The 21,472-nt window shown below is 40.4% G+C and overlaps 1 protein-coding gene across 1 annotated transcript in view; it reads left to right on the forward strand.

The window, feature by feature from the left end:
• Positions 1-2,174, forward strand: part of SLC5A6 (solute carrier family 5 member 6) — a 69,119-nt gene extending 66,945 nt beyond the window's left edge. The window contains exon 15 of the mRNA XM_089655653.1: positions 634-2,174. Within this exon, the coding sequence (XP_089511779.1) occupies positions 634-798 (165 nt within the window). The 3' untranslated portion in view covers positions 799-2,174. The remainder of the gene's footprint in view (positions 1-633) is intronic.
• The last annotated feature ends 19,298 nt before the right edge of the window (positions 2,175-21,472 follow it).

Below are 21,472 nucleotides of genomic sequence, written 5' to 3' on the forward strand. Positions count from 1 at the left end.
TGTTAGCTGCCTGCACAGCCTCCTTGTTTGACCCTCCCCTGCCCCTCTCCATCAGTTCTGGGGTCACATTAGCTCAGTGATGGAGGAAAACTGAGGGAGAAGAGAATCCATGGAATACTGGTCAGTACCAGTGTGCAAAAGTATATTTGTTTTTGGAAGAATAGATCACCCGTAGCGTTGGGTGTCCCACATGTGTGGATGTTGCTGCGTTATAGAAAACTATTGGAATATTTTTTCACATTTTAGAATAGGGTGCCTCAGGACTGTCCATTATTTTAAAGGGTGCCTCAAGACTGTCCATAATTTTTAAGGGTGCCTCAGGACTGTCCATAATTTTAAAGGGTGCCTCAGGACTGCCCATAATTTTTAAGGGTGCCTCAGGACTGCCCATAATTTTTAAGGGTGCCTCAGGACTGTCCATAATTTTAAAGGGTGCCTCAGGACTGTCCATATTTTAAAGGGTGCCTTAACTGAAAAAAGGTTGAGAAACACTGCTATAGAGTCATACTGTATTTCTATTTTATTTAGCAATTGCCCTGAGGTTTTGATTTAAAAAAAAAAAAAAAGTCTTTTGACTAGAACAGTTTATAAAGCGATTATGTTGGCTAAAGGTTTCTTGTTGTTTTTTCGAAGGATGAGCAGAACCTTCCAAAGCCCTTGGTGGCCGACAAACCCTGCAATGGTTTCCTGAACGGAAGTGTGAAGGAGACAGAAAAAGATGAAATGGAGGAGAACTTTATGGGGGTTTCTCGCCCCGATGGTGGACACTCATACGTGGTCCATGAGACGTCTCTTTGATATGTGTGAAGATAAGATATTGGAGAAGACACAGCTTGCCGGCTGGACCGTGCTCTGAAGATCCCCTGTTGGTCCTTTCCAAAATGCTGCCTTCAGGACCTTGGAATTACAGCAGGTTCATATGTCACCCTGTTTAATCATCTCTGGGGTGTCACCCTCCTAATGTCCTGCCTTCATCTCACTGGGCATCGGTCCATTTCAGTGGTCCTAATCCATATCTGCTCTGACCTCCTCGCGGTAAAAACTTGACGGTAATATAACATCTGGGCTCTTCCAGTAGACACAAAGACTTGGAGAGTTTATCTCTGAAATGAGAACAGTGTTATCTGTCTGGTTTGAGCTGGTTGGGCTTTTACCGCTAGGTTTGGTGCTGATTCCCGGAATCTCATTCTCTAGAACAACGCCAAAAAATAATGTTTTTGTATTAACTTCAATGACACATTCGATATTCCTCAAAAGTTCCGTCAATTTTTTTTTTTGTATCTTTATTCATTTGGTTATCAAAGTGTATCTAAAACTACGTTACAGAAGCAAGAGAAGTGCCTAAGGGACTTTGTGAGACGCGTCAAAGACGGTAAAAGACTTACATTTTATTGAAAATAAACCTGAATAAAGGCTCAAGCTGGGTATAAAAACCTTGAGCCCTGGTTCTCATATATGTGAATTGGATGCGTTTTGAACTGCATCCGATTTGCAGGGCATGTGAACCAATTATAAAGTTGGTTCACACGTGCAGGCCAGCCGCTTTTTTTTTTTTTTTTTTACAATTTTCATGAGATTTTCAATCTGGTTCAGGTGCAATTTCTAGAGTCATACACTTTAAAAATTGGCACCTGAACCGCTGTATAATACATAGAGTAATAGTATACATTTAAGTGTGAGTAGTTACATATGGATTCAACATCATAAGTGATTCATAGCAGACGAGCGCTTGCACAAATCTCGACGCATTTCGTGAGATGTTCACTTCAGGAGATGTGAGAGCTCATAAATGTCTATATGGAAACCAGGTTGTTTGTAAGAAAAAAAAAAACTGGTTTCCCTGTACATATTTGAGTTTTCTCCTGAGGAAGTGAACCTTGTCTCACGAAACTTGTCGATTTGTGCAAGAGTTATATGGAACTACCTATATTTATATGTATGTCTATCAAACCTTTTTTTTTTTTTTTTTTTTTTTATACCCATCTTGAGCCTTTTTTTTTTTTAATCAATAAAATATAAGTCTTTTACTGTCTTTACGGTGTCTTCTAAAGTCCCTTGGACTCTTCTCTTGTGTATTATTGCATTTCGTATGGGACAGAGTCACATTATGCCCACACACATCATCCTTCCATTTTGATTATTGTATCTAAAACTAAGAACACGAATGTAATATATTGCAGCCTGCTCCTTTTTTTTTTTTTTTTTTTTTTTTTTTTTTTTTTTTTTTTTTTTTTTAGAAGCGAGGACTTAATTTGTTTTCCTTCTTCAGGTTTTCTTCCTGTTGATCCTGACCTAGACATACATGCTGTCCTAGGGTGACGACGCTAGCTCTCACTGTATTGTGTCTGTGGTGAAGCAACATTGTCACCTTAAAGCAGAACTGCACTGCATATGAGAACAACAAATCAAAACGCTATTTAAAGCGGAGTTCCAGCTGAAGAAAAAAAAAAAAATAGTCATCGGCTACAAAAACTGTAGCTGTTTACCTTTAAAATACAGCCACTTAGCTGTCCCTCAGTCCAGCGGTGTCCTCACCATGGCTGGTTTCACTGGCCATCTTCTCTCCCTGGCGCCGGAATCTTCTATGTGGGCACCCAGCTGTGACAGCTTGCGGCTTCACAGCCGGGTGCCCACTGTGCATGCGCGAGTAGCACTGCGCTTTGTGAATGGGCCTGTAGTCTTCTAGGACCTGTCACGTGTCCCAGAAGACTACGGGGAGGGAGGGGGGAGGACAAATTCCTCTTCCAATCTCCTTAGGCGATTGCAGCAGAAGTGAGTGGATACCTGTCAAATTTGGGTACCCACTCCCCAAAGGTGCAAATCCTTAATGGGGAGCGGGGGACAAAGACTTAAAGCGGAACTTCCCCTTTTGGGTGGAGCTCTGCTTTAATTCATTTTTTTTATTCAAATCAAACTCCCCCATCCATCCATCTATGTCTCCATGCTTTATTGTGCTGAGATCACTCTGAAAAACACCCTAGCAATTCTGGCTGTGGCTATCCTAAGTATAGGCAGATGATTTACGTAGTATTTACTTCATGGAATCCATCTGCCCTTAACTCGGGCATGCAGGCAGGAGGGTGTGCTTGGCTAGGAAAACCCCTGCTGAAGTCTCCTGGGATGTATGACATCATTTGCCTAGGCATGTAAACCAGGAAGTAACTGAAGAAATTTAAACAAATGTAAAACAAGGATATATAGTATACCTTCCAATCCGTTTATTAATCCTTATGCTGCTAGCAATAGTATAGTCTTTGACTGACAGAGTGAAGTTCTACTTTAAGACCAAGAATGGGACTACAAACCTACAACCCCCCCCCCCCCCCCCACGCACGCACGCACGCACGCACGCACACACACACACACACACACTCTCGTCCGTCCCCCCCCCCCCCCCCCCACTTCTTGCCTCCATTACATAGAGGAACTCATTCTGTAGTTCCCAGAGGATAGCCGAGAAAGCTGACAGCTTTGTTTCAATCTTCACATAAATAGACAAATGATGGGACTTATTAGCTTCAAGGGAAAAGAAACCAAACTTATAAAATCAAAGCATTTATTGTATCGGTGTTAAAATGCACCTAAAAGTGCAGAAAATATATATATATATTTTTAATATAAATATATATGTCCCCATATGTGATCTGTTTTAAAAGGTTATGTTCTAAAAGGATGTACTGCAATTTAGACAGGAGCCAATTCACCTACCAGCATGTCTTTGGAGTTTTATGTTATGTTAAAAAGGGTTTTATAGACATTTTGGATGTTCTGAGGTTATATGCAAGGCACTTTTTATGAAATTATGATTGTGGGGACATATATCTTCTTCTTTTTTTTTTTTTTTTTTTTTTTTTTTTTCTTCTTCTGCACTTTTAGGTGCATTTTAACAATGATACAATAAATGCTTTGATTTTATACTTTGGGTTTGTTTCTTTTTCCTAGAAGTGAGTGACACCTTGACAGTCTCATCTTTATGTTTCTTAATTTTTACGATCTATTGTTTTGCGATGTGTTGCACAATCTGTCCATCCGCACCACTTCAGTACTTAATATTTGTTTCCCTGCTTCAGTTGAGTGCACATAGTGACATAGTTAGTTTGGCTGAAAAAAGACAAAAGTCCATCCAGTTCAACCATAGAAAAAAAAAATAAGTTATAATCCTATAGCCACAGTTGATCTAGAGGAAGGCATAACATAAAGTTACATGGACACGTGTTCTTGCAATGCTGATAATGTAGATGGATATGAATACAGCCACCACATCCAAGGACTGTTAAGCTGCAGAATATCACATTTTAGTCCTTGGGTTTAGATATCTTTTCGGGTTGGGCACATAAGGTTTCTTTCATTGTCTGTGTTGTGTGCCAACTGAAGTGATCGTTGGTGATTTTTAGTAGCCTGGTTTTGTGACTACAAATCTCAGCATGCGCCCAGCCTGAGGGTGTTTTAGGTCTGGGCCAGATGCTGCCATTTAATATAGAGATATGTAGGTGTTCTGCAAACAGTTGATGCCTTTGACTACCACTCCTTTAAAGAAAACCTGTCACAGGAGGAACCCAGTGGTAACAATTGTGTATCCCTATTTACGGCAATGCTGGTTTACTGGTTCAGGACAAGTATGGAGATGAGGAATCTGAATCTAGTGATCTTCATATTTATTTTGGCCTGACTTAGAAAATCATGCCAGTCGTCAGATATCAGCCAGGCAAGTAGCATTCTCCATAGCTGGTCAGTATTGACATCCCCTCTACCTCCAATGACCGGTTTAATTTAAAGCAGAACTCTATGTAAATTTTAACGGTACATGTCTTCCTGATTATGACCAGGTTACCTAAACACTAGAAAAACTACAAAAACTGTTGTCCCCAGTGTTCCATGTTGGATAAAGCAGCAGTCGTGTGAATATGCTGCCAGCTGTGGGCGGATCTATCAGGAACTTGTCTGCTCATCTGGCTACTCTTTAACCCAACTGGACACCATGGTGGCAAGAACCTCCTTTTATAATTTCTGCTGGAATACAAGGTAGTTAGGCTGTTCACCCTCCATCCCTGTTATCAGTTTCAGATGGAGAGAATAGGATTGCTCCTAAATTGAAAGAACAATATTCAGCTACTTTATGGTACTCAGACATGAGTTGATTATTGTTTGCAGATTGGGTGATGATCCTTATGTCTGTAGGTACCAGAAATAGCCAGTCATGCTCTTCTCTGCTGGACCAGCAGCTGGCTGTGTTGGTGTTTTTCTGCTGGCAGGTAGTCTGTTGGCCTGTTCTCTGGGCCCATTCTTTCTCCTTGTCTTGCTGGCTTGTACAGTCCCATCAGGCAGGTCTATATATGGGAAAAAGCCGGCACCATAATGATAAGAATCAATGTGTTTCAGCCATTACCCCTTAATCATCAAGGCCTAATGGCCAAAACATGTTGGCTTTCGGCCCTTAGGTCTTAATCGGAGACCCTTCAGCCTGGGTTTTGGTGCTGCAGATTGTAAAGGAGGTTGTAGCCCTGTTTCACCTGTTCCAGGTGTATGGCCAAAACGTGTTGGCTTTCGGCCATTAGGCCTTCATTGGACACCTTCCAGCCTGAGACCTGGGATTTGGAGCTGCGGTTTGTAAAGGAGGTTGTAGCCCTATTTCACCTGTTCCAGGTCTATGACCGAAACGCGTTCGTCTAAGGCCTGGTGGCCGAAAGCTGAGACATTCCAGCCTGAGACCTGGTATTTGGAGCTGCGGATTGTAAAGGAGGTTGTAGCCCTATTTCACCTGTTCCAGGTCTATGACCGAAACGCGTTCGTCTAAGGCCTGGTGGCCGAAAGCTGAGACATTCCAGCCTGAGACCTGGTATTTGGAGCTGCGGATTGTAAAGGAGGTTGTAGCCCTATTTCACCTGTTCCAGGTCTATGGAAGCATCTTTTTGAAAATAAAATACTTGGCAATCCTCTTGCCTGTCCATGACTTTATGGTTCAAGCTCTGCTATATGCTACAAGGAAGCCAAAGAGAAAACTGCATCATATCTTTAGTGGCCGTCCACTAGCTTGGTCGTAGGTGCTCAGGCTCATACTATACCTGTTAAGGCTTGTTACATGGTGTTTTAAAGCTGTTCATCTCTGCCACATACTGAAGCTGAACTGATTTTGCACAATCCTTGTGAACCTGGTTGGACTGGATTTATTTTAATTTTGTGATCTTGATTAGCAAATCACTTTTCTGCTGAGCTAGACTCAAGGTTGATCAAAAGTGACCACCACTAGTGCAATGTGAGTGACTGTTCTTATCAATCATCTAGAGACTGCTATCCTACTACTAGGCTGTTCTGTCTCTCTACAGTCCATTCATCCTTTATATTAAACTCTAGTTTTGGTAAGGTTAAATAAGATCCTTTTTTATACAATGCATAATAATAATTTGAGCGGGTCCTTACCTGCTTCTATTCAGTAGACTGGGGTTTGTCAGCCAGGGTTCCTCCAAAGATTTCTATAGGTTCCTTATGAGCAATTTCTGCTCTTAAGATGAGTTCCCACTTACACCATTGGTCTTTTTAGCTATCTTTAAGGGAGTAATTCCAAATGACCACAAGTGAAAGGCGTATTCATCCCACTGATCATCACGAGTTGTAGATATAGTCATTTTTAACAGGGGTTCCCTGAGCCCGGAAAGTTATTTCAAGGGTTCTTATGTGTTGAAAAGGTTGAGAAAGGCTGCCTTGGACTTTACCAAACTGTTGAAAGAGGAAAGTGAATTGGTGTGGTAGATCTCAAAGTAAAATGTTCTGTTACTGGAATCGCATCATGAATCCCATAGTTCTCAATGACAAGATATCCCTTTTATAGATGTGCAGTTTCTAAGCCAAGGGGAAATTTGCAGTTCAGTACTGCTGCATATGGCATTCCTGGGATGCTTTTTCCAGGGCATTAGACTGCCTGTTGTATAGCTTCAAGTAGATTTTTAAAAGTTATCAGTAGGTTGGTGTTTCTGGAACATCCTATCTAAATGGGAACTGTTACCAGTTAAGCTGGCCATATACCAGTAGAGATTCAAAAGGTTTTGTTTTTAAGCACGTACATTTTGTTTTTTCAGTGGTTAGTGAGTCAAACTGATGTTCATTTTAAAGCATAGTGACAAGAAAATATGAAGGGTCAGGATGGAAAATTCTAACCATGAATGTGGTTTTCTGTGGTGTGTGTGGTGTTTTTTTTTTTTTCTTTTCTTTTTTTTTTTTTGTACATTGTGTATTGTGCATATTATAGACAAAAAAGTAACCCATTGGATACATCTGGGATTCCATTTAAGTAGCAGGTCTAAGTGGGAGTTTAAGAGTTTTAAACAAAATTGGTTGACTCTATGATGGAAAGATCAAATGCCCTTAAACGTTTTTCAGAATTTCCATGCAAAGGAAATTATACTGGTGTATGGGCAGCATAAGGCTTGGGCCTTCACATGTAATCTGGTTTGTCTTTTCTTGTGTCTTGTGGACCTGTTTGTTGCCCAAGACTTCCTCATGTGACCCGTTCTCTTGACTTTTCCTAGAGCTTTTCTGTTAACCACACCATGTTGTTGGTCTTTCTTCTGTTTCAGTTAGTTATGATGTTACACCTGTTTTGTGGGTTTTTGGCTTGCTTGTTAATACTCTGTGTTTTTGTTCTGGTGGAGTCACTCCCCTTTGCTTTGATCTCCTTTCATTTCTCTTCTCTTGGTGGTGAGCTTCTAGGGCATCCTATTCATCCTCTGTCGCCTTTATTTGATCATTTGTTGATTCCCCTGTCCTTCAGGGTACATCATCTCATCTGGTTCAGGTTCTGGTCCTTCAGGTATTCCTGGGCTGAAGATAGTTCATAGTCCCTTCTTGGGCATGCCTGTGGCTGCTCCCCACCCCTCAGTTTAACTGCTGCAGGACATGCTAATGGTTGTAACCTCCTTCAGATTGGAATGGAAAGGTTGTTTTTAGTATAATTGTGTTTTTGTTTTTTTTTTGTTTTTTTTTTTTTTACAACACTGGGGTATTCTTGTCACTTTTGCTACTGCTGTAAGGATAGTCCAGAGTAGGTCTGATAGAATGAGACAGAGTTCAATAACCCACCTTGACCAATCATGTCATTGTTCTAAACAGAATTATAACCTGGTTACTGTAAGTTGCTGCATCCATCATAGAAATCAAAAAGCTTCCCCAGCTGTAGTAAGTGGTAGATAAAATTGGGGGCATTGCTAGCTATAGACCCCCATTTACGACCATCCTAAGAATCTTTTTGCCCCAAGAGATCTCCTTGTGTTGACTGTGCCCATTCTGTGACATTACAAGGCCAACCTGGAGAGTCTCTCTCTTCCTCTTCCTTCTCCTTCTTCTCCTCCTCCTATTTCCTTCTCCTTTTCTTTCTCCTTTCTCCTCGTCCTTTTTTTCCTCCTTCTGCTCCTCCTTTTCTTCCTCATTCTTTTCCTTTCCTCCTCCTTTTCCTCCTTCTTTCTTTTCCTCCTTCTTTCTTTTCCTCCTTCTTTCTTTTCCTTTTCCTCCTCCTTTCTTTTCCTTTTCCTCCTCCTTTCTTTTCCTTTTCCTTTTCCTCCTTCTTTCTTCTCCTTCTCCTTTTCCTCCTTCTTTCTTCTCCTCCTCCTTTTCCTCCTTCTTTCTTCTCCTCCTCCTTTTCCTCCTTCTTTCTTCTCCTCCTCCTTTTCCTCCTCCTTTCTTCTCCTCCTCCTTTTCCTCCTTCTTTCTTCTCCTTTTCCTCCTTCTTTCTTCTCCTTCTCCTTTTCCTCCTTCTTTCTTCTCCTCCTCCTTTTCCTCCTTCTTTCTTCTCCTCCTCCTTTTCCTCCTTCTTTCTTCTCCTCCTCCTTTTCCTCCTTCTTTCTTCTCCTCCTCCTTTTCCTCCTTCTTTCTTCTCCTCCTCCTCCTTCTTTCTTCTCCTCCTCCTCCTTTTCCTCCTTTCTTCTCCTCCTCCTCCTTTTCCTCCTTCTTTCTTCTCCTCCTCCTCCTTTTCCTCCTTCTTTCTTCTCCTCCTCCTCCTTTTCCTCCTCCTTTCTTCTCCTCCTCCTCCTTTTCCTCCTCCTTTCTTCTCCTCCTCCTTTTTCCTTTCTGTAATGGCCTCGGCGGAGCTGAACTCCAAAGATTTTACCCATTAGCCATCTAATCAGTCAGTGGAACTTGCCCTACACCCTACAGATTGCCCCCAATTAAAATGTTAGTTATGGGTTTACTACAATAACGTAGACGTATTAAACTATTTAGCTGTACAGATGTAAGCAGATCTTTATTCTTTTGCCTGTTGCTGAAATTCCTGGTTTGTGTCATCTGTTGGTTGATACCAATTGTATATCTTTTGAAATGAGTTCCGTGCCTTTGTCTACTATGTATGTGTGTGCTTTCTGATGTTTGTGAAGTACAGGTGCAATGATGAGACTGTTGACCAATGAAAATAATTTATTTAGATATCTTTTGCTAAATAGTAATGTTATAAAAATGGTAATCTATTGATATTTTATGTATAACTAGTTTAAAAAATAATTTTTAAAGAGTTTTGTATTATAAGTAGTAAAGTGGAAAATTCCTCCTGAGCCAATGAAGTACAGAAGGGACAATTTCTGCTGACCAGATGTTTTCTTGTTACATTGATTGCTAACAGAGAACCAAAAATGCCCCTTCACATGTGGACTCAAAGGATAAAGTCACTTAAAAAAAAAATAGTCACTTTTCCATGCAAGAAACGTGCATTTTTTTTCATTCTTAGGCGCCTGTAGAGCATTGCACCTGCAATCAGATGTCGGGTGAAATGTCAGGCTTCTATATAGATAATAGGGCAGTGCACAAAATAAGTGAATAAAGTGCAAAAATTAAAATTACCATTTGTAAAATGTGATGTGAAAAAACTGTGTTTGAGATAATCAGTGTTTCTTCCTTGAACAATACATGTCAAAATTATAAATAGCTATACAGCGTGTATATGTTTTAAAGTCCGTGAGAAATAGTGATTTATATAACCATTCAGAATTATGGGTATTGTCCCTTTTTTAAGAACATCTGGGTGATTCGAGAGTAGTTTTGCATGCTTTCAGTGACCACCACCACCAGGGCTGCTGTTAGAAACCACGGGGCCCCATACAGCCAACTTGACAGGGCCCTCCACCCCAAGAAAAACAGTTTACTATGCTTTATTTATGAATGAACACATTGAGTGATCGGTACCGATCATTGTGTTCATTCAGGAAAGGAAGGGGTTGGCAAATGTGACTTATTTACAGGACCCTTCCCCCACTCTCCTTCCTGAAGGATTCTATTATGTGCTTGTAGCTGCTGGTGGGATGGAGAGGAGGGAAGTCAGCAGCACTGCAAGAGTGGGGGCACAAAGGGAAAAATGGCAGGGTGAAAAGTAGGGTGATGGGTGCAGCGAAGGGGCAACTACTGGAACGAATCCCCTGTATGGCTTACTCTGCAGCAGCTGAAAGCAAGCAGAAGGGAGAGGAGAAGAAGCCAGCTTTCAGCTGCTGCAGGGAGAGCCATACAGGGGATCAGTTCCTGTAATTGCCCCTCCCGCCATACCAATCACCCTCCATGCCCACATCCGATTCACCCATCTGCCTGGGCCCCATAAAAGAGGACTGGTGGTACCCCCTTATTCACGGCCCTGACCACCACCAACACACTGCACTCACCAGAAAATATGGCTGCATAGATGATAAACAGCATACAAGCTCTGTATAATGTATCAACACCACGAAATCCGGTCCATGGACATGGTCCCTTTAAGAGGAAAGCCTTCAGATAGTGGCATCAAGATCTGGAGCAAGCAAGTATACTGCACAGAAAGGTGGCCGCCGCAGAACCATGCAGCGGCATGACGTCCGCACTCTTAGTTCCATCCAACGCATTTCTCGCTATAGCGCATCTTCAGGGGTCAGTCAGGCTCCTGGGTCATGTCAGGCTCCCACAGATTCTCAGTACATCTGTCTGCCCTTACCTACCTTCTTGATCTCCATGGAGAATCCATGAACTAAGAAAACACTCAGCAGCACCCTCACAATTCATTAAGAATTACAAGCCATTGGCCACAATGGAAGACCGGACTTGTAGTTCATGTATTCACAGATAGCTGTAAAAGAATGACGTAGCTGTGTGGACTTTCACAGTGTGGGAACATGTTACACACTGAATACGGGAGTAATGTGTTAAAGTTGAACTTGCCCTTTAATTCATGTCGGACTAAATCTGTGGCTCTAAGATTCTTGGATAAGACCGCTGACTTTTTTCCCTGTTCCTTTACCGTAACTAAAGTAATTGTTCTTGCCAGAAGAAGACATTTTGTTTTAGGGATTACTTGTATGGCAGGATCTCCTTGGGTAAGGCTAAAGAAGAAAATGGGATACTTCTTTGATGGTGCGCCAGTCCCCAACTGTGTGTTTCTGTGTATAGATCCCCTTCAATACCATAGTGGGAGGCTATATGCAGGGACCCCTCCAAAATCTGGTTCTGAGGCTGTGTGCTCAGTATTGGAGCAGTCTACATAGGCATCTCTTTGTACACAACCGCAGAACCTGGTATTGGAAAAGAGCTGCCTATGTAGACTGCTCCAATACTGATTTCTGAGGTGTCTTATAAGGAGCTGCCTGTGTGCACCTCTCCAATACCAGATTCTGAGGTGGTGCACAAAGAGCTACCTAATGTAGACCTCTCCAATGCTGGGTTCTGATGTAATGTACAATGAGCTGTCTGTGTACATCTTTCCAATATCAGGTTTTGAGGTTGTGTATGAAGAACTGCCTATGTAGGACCTCTCCAATACTGGGTTTTGAGGTGGTCTACAATTAGCTGCCTGTGTACATACTTCCAATACTAGATTCTGAGGTGGTGTACGCACAGCTGCCTATGTAGATCTCACCCATACTGGGTTCTGATGTTGTGCACAATGAGCTGCCTGTGTACATACTTTCAATACCAGGTTCTGAGGTGTTGTACAAGGAGTTGCCTGTATAGGCCTCTCTGATACTGTGTTCTGAGGTTGTGTATTTGGAGTTCAAAAGAAGCAATATTCCGTTCCAAAGGCTGGATGAAGTTTTTCCTAGAAAGGCTGAGCAGCTCAGAGCAACCTTTACCTGTCCTCCAGTTGATTGTCCGAGATCCCGATATGGTGCCCTTGTTATGTATGACAGATTCTGTATTTGTTCTCTCCTCAGGAAAGCTGTATTATTACAACTTTCATTTAAAAAATAAATAAAATGGTTTACCTTAAGGGATCTTGTCAGAATAGGACCACCAGAGCTGCCATTACTGACTGGCTTTTGAAGGTCATCCTTGCATATGCGCAAGTGTCCCCAGCCCTGTTATTTCCTTGCTCTTTAAAGGTTGGAGACTGATCTGATCACGTAGTGAAGGGAATTATTTATTTATGGCAGTCGTCGAACATGTGCTTTCAAAAACAAGTCCACATTGGCGGCGTCCATGTTTTGGACCTAAAGGGTTCCTTTTCTTAACAGTCTGTTCTTCCTGGATGTGTGATTTCCCTGCAAAGCCTCAGATTCCGTTATAGCTGGTTGGTAACGGGAATCTTCTGTCGAAAGGGAAATTGGCCTTCTGCAAAGACTTGGTCAAGAGGGTATAGAAATAAAGGGGGTTGGATTGAGTAAACTGGCAAACCTTGACTGGGATTATGATGCTGTAGGAATTGAGTGATTGGAGGCAATGAGTAGAGGACCTTTCCTTGCCACCCTCTACTAAACTTCGGAGGTAACTGGGTCTCCTAAGTTCTTTCTGAACAAACACTACAATCGTATTGGTCTACACTCCGCCAAGCCGCAAATATTACGCACAAGACTGCTCAGTGACTCGCGTTAAGTCACATCAACGCATCTTCATGTCTTTTTTTTAAGTTTCTGTTCTGGAGTGTAAGTATTTGCTCAAGTATTAGTCTGCCTGTTGTAACTGGAAATCCATTCTGTGTTCCAGTCTCCAAGAACTTGGCTGCCATTTTGTATTCTTTTTGCCCGCTTTGCTAAGGTTCTCTGGGATATTCAACGCTTTATTTCACAGTCTGGATTATTTGTGTTCATGAAACTACCGCACCCAGAGGAAGTGTGGAACCATCTCATAGCAGTGTGGTGGAGCGGGGACTATGGTGGGGAATGTCGCCAAGAAGGATTTGAAGTCGGCGCGTTAATCTGCACCACCTACGGCTAGCTAAAACTGGGTAGGATAGGCTTTTGGTATTTCTATTTTCTACAAATAAATGAAACCTACGCTTTTATGAATTGAACAAATATGAAAATGAAGTCTATTGATTCTCTATGAATTGGTGACATTACTTGGCTGATGCACTTGATGCATCAGCTACCAAGGTGGCCCGCTCTACCAGCTCGCTGTGACTGTCTGCTCTGGGATAATGAATTGCACTGAAATCTGCCAAATGTATGTTTTTGTATATGTCAATTTTTATTTTTTTTCATGTATAAAAAAATAAAAATCTGTGTGATATCCTGCCATGATTTATAAATAATGAAATGTTAAAAGAAAATTTACCAAAAAAAGCAATAAATTCAATTAAACTGGAGTCTGGTGTAATGTTTCGTACTTCCATTTGTACTATTTTATTTGGTTGAAACAGAATTAAAGTGGTATTTAACCACCTCTATACCGGGCTCTTTCACCCCCTTCCTGCCCCAGGCCAATGGTCCGCTTTCAGCGCTGTCACACTTTGACAATTGTGCGGTTATGCAACACTGTACCCATATGAAATTTTTATTTTGTTCACACAAATAGAGCTTTCTTTTGGTGGTATTTAATCCACCACTTGTTTTTGTTACTTGCTAAATAAACTAAACACAGAAAATTATGGGGAAAAAAAGTTTGTTAGGAAAAAAAAAATTAAATTAAAATTAAATTTTGCAAATAATCTTTCAACATAAATTTAGGCCAAGATGAATTCTGCTGCATTTCTTTTGTGAAAATAACCCAAATCAGTGTTTATTTAGTCTGTAGGAAAGTTATAGAGTCCACAAACTATGGTATAGATCTTAAAATTGATCAGTACTGATGGCCCATGTCATTTCTTGAGGCCCAAAAATGCCAGGACAGGACAGTATATCCCCCAAATGACCACTTTTTGGAAAGTAGACAGTACAAGGTATTAAAAAAAAACAAAAAAAACACATGCCTTTTTTACTAAAGTTATTTTTTTGTCAATTTTTTTTTTGAAAATTAAGCAATTAAAAAAAAAATATTTATTTCACAAGTACAGTACAGCGTCATCAGGGACACTGACTGGTGACAGTATGTAAAAAAATAAATATATATTTTTTACTTTATTACTTTAAGATTTTTTTTTTTTTTTTTAACACCCTGTCACCAGAGGGGTTTTTTTTTTTTTTTTTTGGGGGGGGGGGGGGATGGTGTTTTTTCTTTACACATTGATTGCTTGTACCAGTGAATTTCACTGTTATAAGGAGCCATTTTTACCGAATGAAATTGGTTCATTCATTGCTTACTACTGTGGTTGGCTGTGACTGGCCAAAGCTAATTACATGGTACAGATTGGCTGTGATTGGCCCTGTCTGTACCATGTGACCAATCAGATCAACACAATGGCATGAATAAAAGCCATTCATCGTGTACAATTGTCAAGTGATCTACTGTGATTGGTCACAGTGATCGCATAGTACAGACAGTGGCCATTACACTGATTCGTTCGGTGGATATAGGTGACATATTGCACCGCAGCATGTACATGATCCAATATTTCAGGGTATAGGGTGCGTCCCCCACCCAATCTGCGTTGTGATTTGGTACAGCGCACATTGGTCAGCAGGTCCCTGCTAATGATTGACGGGGAATTACTGATTGGCTTAGCGAATCACAGTACAGAGCCTTTTGTTTACTAACAACACAGGGCTCTGTACACAGAGGATCAATGTGGCTGATTTTTCTTCTTACAAAGCAGCGAGAGAAAAAACAAGTCAATTCTATTAGGAAAAGCAGCACATATTACACTTGGTTAACCCCTTGATGTTTACCACCTTGTCAGCCATTGTCATGAATACATTGACAATGTAAAGTATTAGCATACATCACTGCATTAGTGTCACTATTGATGTCAGTTTCCCCCCCCAGCCAGCGTCAGTTTGCCCACCACACTATTATTCCCATTATAAGTCGCTGCATCTACACTGTTACCAGTACAGTGTCACAGCTGTGTAAATTCCAGTATATATACACACCATAGTTTGTAGGTGCTATAACTTTTGCACAAACCAATTAATATACACGTATTGGGATTTTGGGGGGGGGGGGGGGGTTGCCAAATATTCAAGTACGTTTTGGCCTAAAGAAAAACTATTTTTGTTATTGGGGAGATATTATATATATATATATATATATATATATATATATATATATAAAAAAACTTTCATTTAAGTTTTTTTTTTTAAATGTTTGATCACTACTCGGTTTATTTATTTTTTTTTATTAAATAAATGAAGAAAATAAAAAGATCAAAATGGGTTGAAAGATCACTAACAAGTTGGTTAATGAATTGTTGCCAACATCCTACATGCATACAGGGATCGAAAAAAAACCCAATGATAGTATGAGACTTTCAAGGCAACTTAGAGATGCACTGAGGTAAAATACAAATGAACTTTTGTGGGGTTTTTTTTTAACATAATAAAATCATACAATTTGACCAAATCCTCTAAAAGAGGAAATCATGAAGCCTACACCTTCAAAAGCACAGGATATAGACTTGATATGTGTGGAGCATCATCTTTCTCCCACTGGAACTTCTTCAATGAGATCCCCGATGCGTTTCAGGTCATTATCGTTCATCAGGGTAAATTATAGAGGATGGTAAGCAAGGATTCATAGACTTGATATGTGTGGAGCATTCTCTTTCTCCCACTGGAACGTCTTCAGTGAGATACCAATGCGGTTCAGGTCATCAGGGTACATTATAGAGGAGGATGGTAAGCAAGGATTCATAGACTTGATATGTGTGGAGCATTCTCTTTCTCCCACTGGAACGTCTTCAGTGAGATACCAATGCGGTTCAGGTCATCAGGGTACATTATAGAGGAGGATGGTAAGCAAGGATTCATAGACTTGATGTGTGTGGAGCATTCTTTCTCCCACTGGAACGTCTTCAGTGAGATACCGATGCGTTTCAGGTCATTATCGTTCATCAGGGTAAATTATAGAGGAGGATGGTAAGAAAGGATTCATTGTCTATACATACACTTGTATCAGAGGTAGTCATATCACCATTAAAACCAGTCTATCATCATCTGCCAACACCCAAACCGGCTGCCAAGTGTGAGCAACCCCCAACCGGTTCAGAAAGTCCCACACTGAGGTTGTCCCAAGCCAGCCCCAGCCAAGCTGGACCAAGCTAATCTATCATTTATTTTATCAAAAACCACCTCCTAAACAAATGTGATTGACAATAACCCTCAAGGGGTGATCTTATGATTAAGTCGATGACGAAACGCGTCAAGGGAAGTGACGTCAAGACGCACACAGGAACCGGAAGTTGACCGGTGGCCATTTTGGAAAAGGGAAACGAACGATCTGGAGCACCTGGACGTTCTTCCTGGATGGCTGTGAGGTTTATACCATGATTGATTACGTGCATAAAGGCTTGTTTTGATGTAAGCAGTTCAAATAAAGGTCATTTGATTTTACTATTGGCGGTATTACACTATTGTGTTCCTTATGTTTTGTCCCTGGATGGAGTAAAGTGCCTGGAGACAGTGGGATCAGTGTGATTAAGGAATCCAGGGAGGATTGTGGAGATTATTCATCCTGAGAAGGCTCTTGGATTAATACAAGCATGTGTTTTCTGAAGTGTTGGTAAGGGTACCCTTACTATGAATAGAAGTGCACACCAGCTTGCAATTATATTTTTTTGTGTGGGATTGAAGCGTGATTCACACACACAGTGTTTTCACTGATTATTTCACAGTTTTCACTGTTTTTTCACCACTATCACTATTGGTCACTGGATGGTGTGAGATGAATTAAGCTTATGTTATATAAAGGATAATGCACTATATGTTATTTTCCTTTTTTTGAGGTACATGCACATGGGAGATCGTTAGAAGAATTTCTGAACATCTTGAACTATGATGTTATAGGATATTGAGAGTTAATAACTGATTGATGGACTTCACAGTTTTATTTTTATTTAAAGTTTGCTTATAACACTTTCACATATATAAATCTATCATTTAGTGTGTTAATAATTTCCAGGATCCCCTACAGGTGCCCGATAGAGCTTTCTTTTGGTGGTATTTGATCACCACAGGCATTTGTGTGGGGGAAAAAAAAATATATACATACATACATACATACTCTCAATGGCCACTTTATTAGGTCCACCTTGCTAGTGCCAAGGAATTCTCCCCCACACCATGATACCACCACAACCACCCCCAGCCTGAACCGTTGATACAAGGCAGGATGGATCCATGCTTTCATGTTGTGAACACCAAATTCTGCCCCTATCATCTGAATGTCGCAGCAACCAGTCTGCCCATTCTCCTCTGACATCAACCAGGCATTTTATTCTCCACCTGTCACTCGCTGGATATTTTCTCTTTTTTGGACCATTTTCTGTAAACCCTATAGATGGTTGTGCATGACAATCCCAGTAGATCAGCAGTTTTTTAAATACTCAGACCAGCCCGTCTGGCACTAACAGCCATGCCATGTTCAAAGTCACTTAAATACCCTTTCTTCCCCATTCTGATGCTCGGTTTGAACGTCAGCAAGTCGTCTTCACCATGTCTAGATGCCTAAATGCGTTGAGTTGCTGCCATGTGATTGGCTGATTAGCAATTTGTGTTACTGAGCAATTGAACAGGTGGACCTAATAAAGTGGCCGGTGAGTGTAAATTTCATTTGTGTACAGTGTTGCATCACCAAGCAATTGCCGATTAAAGCAGCGCAGTGCTTAACAGCAAGAAAAAAAATGCTCTGGCTGTGAAGAGGGTAAAACCTTCCGAAGCGCAAACCGGTTAAGCATTATTCCAATATAATCGTATCCACGTGAACAAACCATGCAATATACCACGTGTGGAGTTCTACAGGTTGTTTATTTGTTTCTGCAGGGTAAATATCCATCCGACAACAAAAAATAAACCCAGTGGTGATTAAATGCCAAAAAAAAGCTCTAGCGGTCTAAAAAAAAATGTATAACACAGTGTTGTGTCTCTGAGTATTTGTCATTCAAAGTGTGACAACAAAAAATAAACCCAGTGGTGATTAAATACCAAAACAAAAAGCTCAAGCAATCTAAAAAAAATAATAAAAATGTGATTTGCGTACAGTGCTGTGTCTGAGTATTTATTATTCAAACATAAAAAGTGTGACAGCAAAAAATAAACCCAGAGACACAGGACTGTACGCAAATCACATACAGTGTTGTGTCTGAGTATTTGTCATTCAAAGTGAGACAACAAAAAATAAACCCAGTGGTGATTAAATACCAAAAAAAAGCTCAAGCGATCTAAAAAAAAAAATAATAAAAATGTGATTTGCGTACAGTGCTGTGTCTCTGGGTTTATTTTTTGTCACACTTTTTATGTTTGAATGATAAATACTCAGACACAGCACTGTACGTAAATCACATTTTTATTTTTTTTTTGTTTTAGATCGTTTGAGCTTTTTTTTTTTTTGGCATTTAATCACCACTGTGAGTATTTGTCATTCAAAGTGAGACAAAAAATAAACAGACACAACACTGTACGCAAATCACATTTTTATCTTTTTTTTTTTTTCTTTTTTAAGACCGCTAGAGCTTTTTTTTTTTTTTTGGGTATTTAATCACCACTGGGTTTATTTTTTGTTAACTGAACAAAAAAAAAAAAATCACATTCAGCAAAATCATCCGCCTACCCCTACTTCGAAGTGTTGCGTGGTTTGTGGTTATCAAGATGATAAAATTGAAAGGTGTGTAGTTTTTTGCTTTCATGTGTTTTCCTGCAGTTCTCTCTCGGGACATACGAGTGCCAGGGTGGGGCACCGGAGTAGTGGCCGCATTGAAATCCTTCATGAATTATACTTTATCCTGTGCTCGTCGGTATCTCCTGCCTCATGGTATGTACAAAACTATTCATTTACCCAGCCAAATTATTTCTGGATAAAGACAACTCCAGGCCTGATATTCCAAGAATGTAAAACAAGGAGTCTTTCATGTGGCAGAGAGCTGGAGGAGCAACTTGGAAACGTTGCAGGAAAAGGAGAATTTCCTTTATGTTCAGAATTTCGGTCGTGTGTCCTTGGTGGTCGGAAAAACAGAAACCCAGCTTGTAGGAAGGTTCTACTTTAATGGTTGTGAATGGTGGTGCCCCTTTATAAGGTGGGGTGCAGGTCTTCTAGTTGAGTCCGGCTAAGGTGAGGGGTCTCCAGAGAGAGTCGTGATCACTCTCCAAAAAGGAATAAACATGACAATGCCAACACATTTGTAATTTCAGCAATTTTCTGGGCGAAGTGGTGCGTTGTCTGGCAGAAATGCAGGGGGTACAATATTTTTGGCAATGACTACTTCTCAAAACCATCCCTTGATGATGGGTTTTGAAGGCAGAACCCATTATAATGGGACAGTTTGGAGAAGTACAGTCATGGTCAAAAATATTGTCCCCCCTGCATTTCTGTCAGATAATGCACCACTTTGTCCATAAAACTGCTGAAATTACAAATGTGTCAGCATTTTCATATTTATTCCTTTTGTTTGTATTGGTATGACAAAAAACCAAATCTGACACATTCCATGCCAAAACCCCAAAAAATGGGCTGGACAAAATTTACTGGCACCCTTAATTTAATATTTGGTTGCACACCCCTTGGGGAAAAAAAAAAAAATCACTGCAATCAATCTCTTTCTGTGACCATCGGTGACCAATCTGAGAGACCTGGAGCAGTTGGTGAAAGAAGAGTGCTCCAAAATTCCAGTAGAGAGGTGTAGAGATGTCTCCTCCATATTGTTGTGGCCCAGCACCTGGCTACGTATATATTTTTTCGCGGTCAAACTTTTGGTAGGTTCAAATGTTTGACCGCGAACTGAACAAAGGTTGTTCTGCCCATCGCAATGGGTGCCTCCTTACAGGTTTTATCATTGGTAACCTCAAAAGAAAAGAAAATTCATATAGTGCTTTATCCCTGATAAATCATAAAATAAATACACTCGATAAGCAAATAAATATACTTTATCAAGCTGTATCAAGCAAAAAAGGAAAACAAAAACCACACGTGATCACTGACAGTGAAAAAGTGAATAACTGTGTCAAACGTGACAGTGAATCAAATAAGTGCAAAAAAAAAAACCATCCAGCAGCAAGTGTCAATAACTGTGTTCACTTCAATCCCTTATGACGAAACGAGTCAAGGGAAGTGACGTCAGATGCACAGCGGAACTGGAAGTGACGGAGCGGCCATCTTGGGTACTGGCAAATCCTATGCGAAGGATACCAGGACGTTCCTAGAGGTTTGATTTCTGTCTAAATGGCGGTTTTAAAGATGATTTAAAGTGTAAGCACATCAATCAAATATATCGTAATGGTGTTTGGCGGTTTTACACTATATTCTGTTTCATATATGATGGGCATCGGTGGAGCTTGGTAGTAGAGGATAAAGGAATACCCAGATGACATCAGTATTTTATCCGTAAGGCTGGGATGGGGTCATAGAAGGATCTCCTCGGCGGAGTGCACTCTGTGGAATATATCTTTGATTGATGGTTCTAAAATCGTGGTTATTTATTATATTTGGTAAGGGTATTCACTCCTTACACAATAGAAGTGAACACAGGTATTGACACTTGCTGCTGCCCATCATACATGAAACAGAATATAGTGTAAAACCATGAAACACCATTAAGATATACTTGATTGATGTGCTTACACTTTAAATCATCTTTAAAAATGCCATTTAGACAGAAGCCAAACCTCTAGGAATCAGGGATAATGCACTATATGAATTTTCTTTTCTTTTGAGGTTTTCTTTTGTCCAGGGGAGCTATTTGGAAGGCTTCAACACCAGGATTTTTGGAACTTTCACTGAGTTGACTATATAATTTTTGATGGACACATCTCTTATGGTTGCACTGATTTATATTTGGACTATTTTTATTTTATACTTTTTTTTTTTCACTTGTTACATGCTTGGAGACTTTATATGGTATAGGTAGCATATGATCATTCACATATTAAAATTGTACACTACTGTGGAATCGCAAAAAAAAAATGGTACCCCAAATTCTCCATAAGTGATTCTTTGAAAGCCTTTATAGGCTGTGAATTATGGCCCTAGAATTATTGCTGTCGCCCTGAGAATAACGTGTGTGGGCAATTGAAATTTACACATGCGCTCGCCCTGCGCTGCGCTTTGTATATGGGGTGTGTAACGGGGGAGCTTTGAAAGTTTTTTAATTATTTTTGATTATTTTATATAATTTTCTTTTAACTTTTTTGCTCTCACAAAGGTGCTAACAAGCCCCCTATGTGGTAGCATGAGC

Source organism: Staurois parvus, unplaced genomic scaffold, assembly GCF_062004578.1.
Source record: "Staurois parvus isolate SC_StPar_1 unplaced genomic scaffold, SC_StPar_1.0 ptg000860l, whole genome shotgun sequence".
Classification (NCBI taxonomy): domain Eukaryota; kingdom Metazoa; phylum Chordata; class Amphibia; order Anura; family Ranidae; genus Staurois; species Staurois parvus.